The following is a 10,000-nucleotide window of genomic DNA, read 5'->3' on the forward strand; positions in this document are numbered from 1 at the left end:
GAACCACTCAGTGCAGCTGTCACAGCCTCTAGAGACAGACAGGCAGAGAGACAGACAGGCCTCAGGGACAACACACCACACAGAGAGACAGGCAGACAGGCATAGAGACAGAGACACACAGACAGACAGGCAGACAGACAGATCACGTACATCATGAAACAGTTGATCTTTGGTTTCCTGCAAATGCAGTAAACAGGAGCATTGGGTGTTTCCATGGCAGCCTCTCCTCCTCCCCCCTTCTCCTCTAGACCTGGACCTGGACCTGGACCTGGACCTAGACCTGGACCTGGACCTGGGCCTGGACCTGGACCTGGACCTGGACCTGGGCCTGGACCTGGACCTGGACCTGGGCCTGCTGCCTCCTCAGCCTGACACACACACACACACACACACACACACACACACACACACACACACACACACACACACACACACACACACACACACACCTACCTGTGAGTTTAGTTTCATCTGGTTCCTGTTGAACTTCACTTCCTGCCCCTCCCTCCTCCTGTCACATGTCACTCTGTCAGCCAATCAGCTGCTCTGATCTTCAGCTTCACAGCTGATCCTCATTCTCTGATCCTTCAGAGGACATTTAGGTTCCTGTGTCACAGATGCTCTGTTGGCTGCTCTGCTAGCTGCGCTGGTCTCTGGTCTCTGGTCTCTAGTCTCTGGTCTCTGGTCTCTAGTCTCTAGTCTGTGGGTCCTGGTCTCTAAACTCTGGTCTTTGTTGTTCGAAGTTGAGTAAGTTTGCTTCCTGTCGCCCCCCCCCCCCCCCCGCCCCCCTGTGACGTCATGCCTTGGTCGATCTGAACATGATGAAGCTGAGCTGATCTGAGGATCAAACCTCAGCGCTGAGTCTCATTTATTCTTCATTACGAACCAAAATGTCTTAAACTAAATAAATGTACAAATCTGATCAAACTTTCCTCCAAACTATCATCACTGCTCGCGCTGAGCAGACGGCAGAAGCGGAAACGTAACGTGAGAGCGGAAGTTGAGTGACTCACCATCATCGGCGGCTCTGTCGTCTTTATTCTTTCATCTTTTTACATTTTAATTTCTTTTTCATTTTGAAGGAAAATCTGCAGAAATCTCTTTGTTTCCGTTCGAGCTTCTTCTTCTCCTCACGGAAACAGCGCAGGGGGCAAAGCGGCAGCGGCCTCTGCTGGTCAGAGAGGGAACAGCAGGCAGAATGACTTCATACACTGCGATGTTTCAGTTAAACAAATCTAATGATGTAATGTCAGTCAGCTGCTCTGTTCCTCTTCTCTCTGTTTGTCTGATTTCTCTTGTTTGTTTTCCTCCATCTTGTTAAAGCGTCACAGCTGTGATGTGACCATAGTGAGAGAGGCGTCCTGTGATGGGGTCATCGGGGTCATGAGGGTCTCAGCTCCCTCACCTGCTCAGTGTGTGTGTGTGTGTGTGTGTGTGCGCCCCTGAACAGAGAATTTAAACATTAATTCCCTTTAACAACATTTTACATCCAATATACAAACAATATAAGAATTGATTGATCAGATCATTAGAATCTAAGTCAGTCTGTGCTTCATGTTTGTCGTAGCTCAGTGAGCCTGACACAACCTGTGGCCTGAGGTCACAGAGCAGAGAGACCTGTCTGACCTCACAGTGGCCAGCAGGGGGCAGAAGTCAACACTGAGCCAGCGCTCTTATGCAGCCTGAGTGACTCTAACAGAACAGAGGAGAATCAATCAATCAGTTTATTCATTTATAATCAACTTGACTATGTAGAAATCAATACACCAGATTGGTTTCATGGTTTAGTTTCCACAACATGTTATTGTTGCAGTTTAAAAACATTTTTTTAAATAAAGTATTAAGTCTTTGTTTCATTCTGACACATTTGATTTTTTAATAAACTGAGAGAAGAACAACATAACATTGTGTGTGTGTGTGTGTCCTCTCTCTCTTTGATGTCGGGCTGGTGGGGGGGGGGGGTCAGAGGTCATGGCGAGTTGCCGGTTGCATACAGTGATGTTGTCATTTCAGTCATTTCCCATTTCCTGTTTGGACATCCTGGCATGTCCCTGTAATAAACAGCCACTTCCTGTCCCGCCCGTCCTCACCCCCTCCTGACCTGTCACTCATACTGAGATGTGAAAAATAACGCAGCCTAAGAAAAAAAGACTGTGTCTCCATGGTTACATAGGACATGAGGTCTTGTCTGATGTCCTGGTTGGAGGGGACAGATGTTTCCAGAAGCATGAAGTGTTTGGTTTGTGTTGAAGGAGAGAAGAAGAAGTTAGAGCTGCAGAAGAAGAGTGAGAGGACAGAGAGAGGAAGAGTGGAGACGTCTGAGCAAAGGGAGCTGTGCAGCAGAGGAGCTGCTGGAGAACAGAAGAGGAGAGGGAGAGGACATGTTGGGTAACTATTACTATGGTAACTCTACTTCATCATCAGCTGAGCTCAGGTGGAGCTGAGTCATGTTTGTCTGAATGCTCTGTTAGAACATGATGAGGCTCAAACATGTTAACTGCTCATCTTCACTCATAAACAGAGAAGTGAGGTTCAGAGCCTGATGGAACACAGGATGAGTCTGAGCCATGGGACCCTTTGGTCCTTTCTTTAATGGGGCAGCTGAGGAACATCCTATCCTCCTTCAGATGACATCATTGTGAAGCTCTCTTCTCATTGGCTGCCTCTATTACATTACATTACGATCATTTGGCAGACGCTTTTATCCAAAGCGACTTACATTACATTACCACCCTTCGCAGAGGGGGGAGCAATTGAGAGTTCGGTGCCTTGCTCAGGGGCACCTAGGCAGGGGTTCGAACCGGCGACCCTCCGGTTCCCAAGCGGAAGCTCTACCCACTGAGCCACTGCCTCCCTGCTCTATGAGGGGAAGCAGATAGAGCAGCACTCCAGGCAGATCTCCAGGCAGTCAGAGGAGCCGCAGCAGTCTTCCAGGATCCCGCAACCCAGCACGGCTTGACACGCCTCCTCTGTGCAGGCCGCCTCCCCCACAGCTTCCACGCAGCAGCAGCCGTCCGTGGCGTCACAGCATCCGGCTCCGCCCCCTCCACAAGCCAGATACTCCCCCAGCACCGAGCAGATGGACAAGAGCTCACAGAACAGACAGGCCAGCAGGCAGTGAGGGCAACAATCTGAGGAGACAACCAGGCACTCAATCAATCAATCAATCAATCAATCAATCAATCAATCGATCATCAGCGTACAGAATCACACATCTGTATCCTCACAGGATGGATCCAGGTGTTTGAACAGTTTGTGTCGGAGCAGCTGAAGCTCAGTTATCAAACTGACTAACTGGGCGTCAACGACTCAACCCAGAGCAGCTGCTGAGGCTGATTAAGAGTGTGTGTGTGTGTGTGTGTGGAGATAAGAGGACTACAGAAAGAAGGTGGTTGTCTGTCACACAGCCTGCTGACATGTTGTCGTCTTATTTTATTCTCTTATTTCCTTTTTGTGCTCCTTGTTCTGAACACTGTGCTTCTCTGCTGTGCTCATGTTTACATATCTGTACTGTAAAAAGTGGACATGAGCTGGATTGGAGGCGGAGTCTAAAGGTGATCCTGTTCCTACTCCCCAGAGGAGGAACCTTCAGGAACATCTGGAGATGCAGCTACCAGACAACATGAATAGAAAACTCATATTTATATGGCAGTTATGTCACTGTGGTGCCAGAAGCCCCTCCCCCATCTCTGTTTTCTGCTTGTGTGCTCGCCTCCAAAGCGCTGCCATTGGTTGACCAAACCATCGCCACTTCCTGCCTCATGTGCTGACAAAAGACGCTGCTGTGGATGTAAGGACCAAACTAATATGATATTAGTATGATGTTGGTATGATGTTAGTATGATGTTAGTATGATGTTGGTATGATGTTAGTATGATGTTAGTATGATGTTGGTATGATGTTAGTATGATGTTAGTATGATGTTAGTATGATGTTAGTATGATGTTGGTATGATGTTAGTATGATGTTAGTATGATGTTAGTATGATGTTGGTATGATGTTAATATGATGTTAGTATGATGTTAATATGATATTAGTATGATATTAGTATGATGTTAGTATGATGTTGGTATGATGTTAGTATGATGTTAATATGATGTTAGTATGATGTTGGTATGATGTTTATATGATATTAGTATGATGTTAGTATGGTGCTGTACGGCCAACGGACAGGATGTTCTATTCTGTTGGATATATAAGCCCCGCCCCTTATGTGTTTGTCGACAACATGCACGTTTGTAAACACAGACGATGTAAACAAACAATCTGATTGGCTCACCGTCTCCAGCTACTTCCTTAATGTGGGCGGCGTCCGGCTTCAAGGAGGCGTGGCTTTGAGTGGAGGAAAGACGCTTGGGATTGGTCTGACGATGAGGATGATGATGGTGATGGTGAGGAAGGCTGCTGCTGTGTCTGTTACAGCTGGCTGAGTGACAGGGAGGAAGAGGAAGAGTGGATGGAGATGGAGGAGTGCGGACAGGAGGAACCAACGAGCGCTCAGCAGCTGAGAGGGAGAGATGACATCATCATTTCCATAGGGTTCCATCAGTCAGTCCAGATGTTTTCTATGTTGTTTGATTGTTTACCCTCGTTTCCTCTCGGAGTTTGGTCGGAGACGAGTCGAGCGACATCATGAGTCGTTTCCATTGAACAGTCGTCACCAATGTTGCTGTCCTCTGGCCTATCAGAGCCAGGGGGCGGGGCCTTGTCTGTGGGAAGAAAGAAGCCTGGGACCAATTAGACAGACCATCACACAGTGAGGACACGCCCCCGGATCACCTACATGTAAAAACTGTGTTCAGTTGGGTTCACCAGGAGACTGATAATGGGATTTACCCACAAAGCTTTGCGCGGCGTCCCGTCTCACCTGTGTCGTGCTGTGGGAGCGCCCCATTGGCCGCCGGCTGACTGGTGACGCACTCTGATTGGTCTGGGCTCTTTTTGGCCGAGCCTGACACGTCGCAGCCCTGTGGTGTCACATCCATTCTGACAAGCCCCGCCCCCAATGTCACTCTGCATGAAAGGACAGCGATACGGAGGGCGGAGCTAAGAGTGTTTAGTGTGAAATAATCAATAACAACCAATCTGTGTGACGCTGAGGAAGCATTCTATAGAATGAATAGAAACATATAGACATACATGAAGAGTATATAAACACATGTATACAGTGTATGTATGCACATATGTGTTCATATGCTGTATACACACAGTATATAAACACATAGTATATACATACATATACTGTATACATGTGTATACATACATACGGTATATTCAGTATGCAGGATATTGACATATAGAGTATAAATACACATATGAACCTATACTGTATTTATATGTGTTTATATACTTACATTACACAGTGTCCAAGTATAAGTGAGCAGAGTGGACATGAACATGAATCAATAATCAATATATATGAACATATGAACATATATATCACATGATGTTCGTATGTTCATATCAGCATTCTGTCAATCACTGAGTTTCCATCAAAAGCAGCAGAAAACAAAAACATTTACCTGTTAATGTGAACCAGCAGCTTCTTTCTTTCTTTCTTTCTTTCTTTCTTTCTTTCTTTCTTTCTTTCTTTCTTCTCTGTCTCACGCTTATCCTGTGGCAGTATGTGTGTGTGTGTGTGTGTGTGTGTATGTGAGTGTGTGTGTGTGTGAAGTGCTGCTGCAGGAAGCGGACCAGGGGGAGGTCGCACACACGCCCGCATACACACGCACACACACACACGTCTGTCACCACACTGCCACCTGCTGGACAACATTAACTTAACATGAAGGCGCAGCACTGTCGTTTTCTTTAAATAGGGCTTAAAGTGTATTTGAACCATTATATGTTAGTGATGGGTTAATATCTCCTTCAGATGGACTTGTGGACACGTGGACATGCGGACATGTGGACTAAATTGTCCCACAATGCAAAACAGGAGCTTTGAAAGGCGGCTGCTGTGTTGTAGCTCATCTGGAATGACGTCGCTCACACATGTATTTGTGCTTGGAAAAAAATCGTATGTGCGTTCATATTTGAGCTCCAGCATGTAGCTGACACATCTGTCTGCATCTGTCTCTTTTGTCTTTCCTCCCTCTGATTCGTCCCCCTGACAGTGACTGACTGACTTTGTTTGTAACAAACGGGCCAGTGGGTGGAGCTTAACCAGACCAATCACAGCCAGGGGGCGGGGTCAGACTGGCGTTTCTAGTGAAGCAGGCTTTCAAATCATTCTGACAGGCTCACTACTTATCAATCAACCCTCGTGTTGATCTTGTATTTGACAAACTGTTCAATAAAATATCAATAAAACATTTCTGATTTGGTATTTAAAGAATATAAAACCTTTATTGTGAAACGTGAAGGACAGAGACTATGCACTTACAAACAATGTTACCATGGAAACAACAGTATAAAGACAAGTCATTCATCGCAAACACTCCTGTGATTAGATGAAGTAGATTATCAGGACAGGAAACAACAGAAAGGAAAATAAAGGCAGAAAAATCAGAAGACTGTGGAGGAAAGTTTCTGTCCTCTAACACAAGAACACTCAGAATACAGAGTTACACACGGAATCAGGACTCTCAGATATTTAACCAGAAGCAGAAGAGACAAAGTCCAGCAAAGTTCTGTGTTGATTTATCAGCAGATTATAGATTCATATTCATATTTACAGACTGAACCTGCAGAGCAACAAACAGAGTTTATACGTTTGTGTTAAAGCTCCTTTCATCCTCATTTCAAGACATTCACTGTATATTTATACTTTATATATATATATATATATATATATATATATATATATATATATGTATAAGTACAGTGTGTGTCTATGATTCAGTCATTCAAGATCAAATATAACATTTGGGGTGAAAAAGTTTGAGTTGATTTTTGTTGTTATTCAGAGGGAAATGTGTTTTATTTTGAAGGGACATCCTGTCTGTTTAAAAATCTGGATGGAATTAAAAAACCCTGCTTCATCACAAAAAATGATCTGAACAGAAAACAAACTTCAGTGGCTGTTTGTAGAAATGTGGCGTTCAAGGAGCGCAGGACACATGAGCACGATGCTAAACAGTACTGGGGATCGTTGGAAGGACAATTTGGCGCTGTGCTCTTGAACGCAGCATTAGAGTCACTATACCAAAGGCAGGGGGCGGAGTCACATGGGCACCTGAGGCTGCAGTGATTGGCTGAGTGTGTTTTAGCTTCCCTGTGACCCGACAGCTCAGGATCAACGTTCATCCAGAGCCAATCAGCTGCCGGCTTGATCCTTTACAGCCAATCAGCTCACAGCTCGCTGATCCACTCCAGGAAGACGAATGTGTAGATGAGGTTCACAAGAGGAGACAATGAGCCGACCTGAGACCGAGGACACCCTGGTTACCATAGTAAGAGTTGCTATGGTCATATTACCATGGTTACACTCATGGAAGTGTGGGCATCCTGCATCCGCTGGCCAATGAAATCCCTCCATGATGATGTCATCACAGTCCGGCCCTCAGTAGTCCTCCTCCATGCTGAAGCTGCTCCTCCTGCTGCTGGCCTTGGACGCTCCGGAGGAGAGCAGCGGGTCGGCGCCCCCGACAGGCGACAGGGCGTCGTTGCTTCCGCCGCTCACCTCCTCCATCAAGATGTCGCCTAACCCTTCCAGCGCCGCCAGCTCCACGTCGCCCATCAGGTCCGCCGAGAAGACGGCGGGGACTCTGTGAGGGTCGTCCAACTCAGCAAAGGTCAGGGCGTCCAGGCCGAGGGACGGAGCCACCAGGGAGGTCATGCTGACAGAGGAGGAGGAGGAGGAGGAGAAGGTGTTTGGAGGCAGCGGCGGGTCCAGAGAGGAGGAAGAGGAGGAGTTTGAGAGGCCGTGGAGACGGGCCTGCAGCTCCAGCTCCTACAAAACACACATGAGCTCACAGATACAGAACATCAGGTGTGTGTGTGTGTGTGTGTGTGTGTGTGTGTGTGTGTGTGTGTGTGTGTGTGTGTGTGTGTAGTTCCCCCAGTGGCCACTCCAAGGTGCTACAACTCATAATGAAACAAGTTGAGTTCTTTTATCTTGTGGGTTTGAGTCTTAGAATCCAGGCTACGGATGAAGTGTGTGTTGCCCCGCCCATCACAGGTGGCCCCGCCCATCCCTCTCACCTGTATCCTGTGCAGCAGAGACCTGTTGGTGGTCTCCAGCCTTCTCTGTCTCTCCTCCTTCTCTCGGGCTCTGTGCTGGTCCTTCTGTAGTTTGCGGATGTAGTCCACTGACGCCTTCAGGATGGTTCCTTTGTTCCACCGCGCCTCCCTGCTCAACCAATCACAGGCCACGCCCCGTTAATCAAAGGGCCAGGGCAGAGAACAGGAGTGAATGTGTCCTACAGCTCTCATGCTCCTGGATCTACTCCCTCCTCTCTACACTACAGTCCCTCTCCTGCTGCAGGACCGGGCTCATGTAAAACCAGGATTCTGGAGTACTGACGGGTCGCTGGATTTGGGGATGAGCCCGCCGAGCTCCTTGATCCGGTCGTTGATGTTGAACCTCCTCCTCCTCTCAACTGCAAAACAACAACAACAACAACAGAAATCAGTGTTTCTATATCTGATCACTCACATTGATAACCAGTCAGAAGTAATCAGTCAGGTTTGCAGAATCCAATCGACGGCCTCCGTTTGTCCCAGTAAAGACATGCTCCGTGTCACACGCCGTTACCAACATGTCAGCGCACTGCCCTGGAGCCAGCTGGCTTTGGAGCTTGTTGTCATGGAAACAGGTTCATGCCGTGTTTTACTTGCGACTCCTTTTCTTTGTGTGTGCTAGCCCCACCTCCTGGTACAGGAGTGTGATGAGGATGATGATGATGAAGAGCAGATACTCACTGAGGTTGTGGTTGTCCTTCTTCTGTCTGTCTTTGATCAGAGCTTTGGCCTCCACATCTACAACATCAGACCACAGCATCATGTGAAGCTTACACACACTTACATACACACATGTAACACAGCAGCGCCCCCTACAGCTCAGTGCTGCCCCCTACAGCCCCCTACAGCCCCCTACAGCCCCCTACTGCCCCCTACAGCCCCCTACTGCCCCCTACTGCCCCCTACTGCCCCCTACAGCCCCCTACTGCTCCCTACTGCCCCCTACAGCTCAGTGCTGCCCCCTACAGCCCCCTACTGCCCCCTACTGCCCCCTACAGCCCCCTACAGCTCAGTGCTGCCCCCTACAGCCCCCTGCTGCCCCCTGCTGCCCCCTACTGCCCCCTACAGCCCCCTACAGCTCAGTGCTGCCCCCTACAGCCCCCTACAGCCCCCTACTGCCCCCTGCTGCCCCCTACTCCCCCTACTGCCCCCTACAGCCCCCTACAGCCCCCTACTGCCCCCTACTGCCCCCTACAGACCCCTACTGCCCCCTACAGCCCCCTACTGCTCCCTACTGCCCCCTACAGCTCAGTGCTGCCCCCTACAGCTCAGTGCTGCCCCCTACTGCCCCCTACTGCCCCCTACAGCTCAGTGCTGCCCCCTACAGCCCCCCACTGCCCCCTACTGCCCCCTACAGCCCCCTACAGCACCCTACTGCCCCCTACAGCCCCCTACAGCTCAGTGCTGCCCCCTACAGCTCAGTGCTGCCCCCTACAGCTCAGTGCTGCCCCCTACAGCTCAGTGCTGCCCCCTACAGCTCAGTGCTGCCCCCTACAGCTCAGTGCTGCCCCCTACTGCCCCCTGCTGCCCCCTACAGCTCAGTGCTGCCCCCTACAGCTCAGTGCTGCCCCCTACAGCTCAGTGCTGCCCCCTACTGCCCCCTACAGCCCCCTACTGCCCCCTGCTGCCCCCTACAGCTCAGTGCTGCCCCTTACTGCCCCCTACAGCTCAGTGCTGCCCCCTACTGCCCCCTACAGCTCAGTGCTGCCCCCTACTGCCCCCTACAGCTCAGTGCTGCCCCCTACTGCCCCCTACAGCTCAGTGCTGCCCCCTACTGCCCCCTACAGCTCAGTGCTGCCCCCTACTGCCCCCTACA

At 49.2% G+C, this 10,000-nt stretch overlaps 3 protein-coding genes across 11 annotated transcripts in view; all 3 read right to left on the reverse strand.

The window, feature by feature from the left end:
• LOC142988309 (CXXC-type zinc finger protein 1-like) overlaps window positions 1-1,130 on the reverse strand; it is a 6,610-nt gene extending 5,480 nt beyond the window's left edge. The window contains exons 1-4 of one of the 7 annotated variants that reach the window (XM_076137432.1): window positions 1,014-1,129; window positions 311-368; window positions 151-280; window positions 1-28 (exon numbers count right to left, since the gene is read on the reverse strand). The exon at window positions 1-28 is cut by the window's left edge and continues 73 nt beyond it. In XM_076137432.1, the coding sequence (XP_075993547.1) occupies window positions 1-28; window positions 151-280; window positions 311-368; window positions 1,014-1,019 (222 nt within the window). In that variant the 5' untranslated portion in view covers window positions 1,020-1,129. Of the gene's footprint in view, window positions 29-150; window positions 609-1,013 lie in introns of those variants that run through there. The other 6 variants (XM_076137433.1, XM_076137434.1, XM_076137431.1 and 3 more) reach the window with 6 other exon arrangements.
• A 645-nt stretch (window positions 1,131-1,775) lies between these two features.
• On the reverse strand, window positions 1,776-5,690 carry LOC142988312 (uncharacterized). 3 transcript variants are annotated; one of them, XM_076137440.1, is made up of 5 exons: window positions 5,523-5,690; window positions 4,868-5,013; window positions 4,587-4,727; window positions 4,280-4,504; window positions 1,776-3,131 (listed from the first exon to the last, which is right to left on the reverse strand). In XM_076137440.1, the coding sequence occupies exons 2-5, from the start codon at window positions 4,983-4,985 to the stop codon at window positions 2,860-2,862; spliced, it is 756 nt and encodes a 251-aa protein (XP_075993555.1). In that variant the 5' UTR covers window positions 4,986-5,013; window positions 5,523-5,690; the 3' UTR covers window positions 1,776-2,859. The 3 variants fall into 3 exon arrangements, with proteins under 3 accessions (XP_075993555.1, XP_075993553.1, XP_075993554.1); XM_076137438.1 differs by having other exon boundaries at window positions 4,868-5,046; window positions 5,523-5,689; XM_076137439.1 differs by having other exon boundaries at window positions 4,587-4,709; window positions 4,868-5,046; window positions 5,523-5,688.
• A 903-nt stretch (window positions 5,691-6,593) lies between these two features.
• LOC142988310 (transcription factor E3-like) overlaps window positions 6,594-10,000 on the reverse strand; it is an 8,365-nt gene continuing 4,958 nt past the window's right edge. Inside the window, exons 7-10 of the mRNA XM_076137437.1 lie at window positions 8,866-8,922; window positions 8,468-8,543; window positions 8,146-8,293; window positions 6,594-7,894 (exon numbers count right to left, since the gene is read on the reverse strand). Coding sequence (XP_075993552.1) covers window positions 7,505-7,894; window positions 8,146-8,293; window positions 8,468-8,543; window positions 8,866-8,922 — 671 coding nt within the window. The 3' untranslated portion in view covers window positions 6,594-7,504. The remainder of the gene's footprint in view (window positions 7,895-8,145; window positions 8,294-8,467; window positions 8,544-8,865; window positions 8,923-10,000) is intronic.

The sequence above is a fragment of the Genypterus blacodes genome, unplaced genomic scaffold (assembly GCF_046128005.1).
Source record: "Genypterus blacodes isolate CSIRO-AG114 ecotype Tasmania unplaced genomic scaffold, CSIRO-AGI_Gbla_v1 ptg000313l_1, whole genome shotgun sequence".
NCBI lineage: Eukaryota > Metazoa > Chordata > Actinopteri > Ophidiiformes > Ophidiidae > Genypterus > Genypterus blacodes.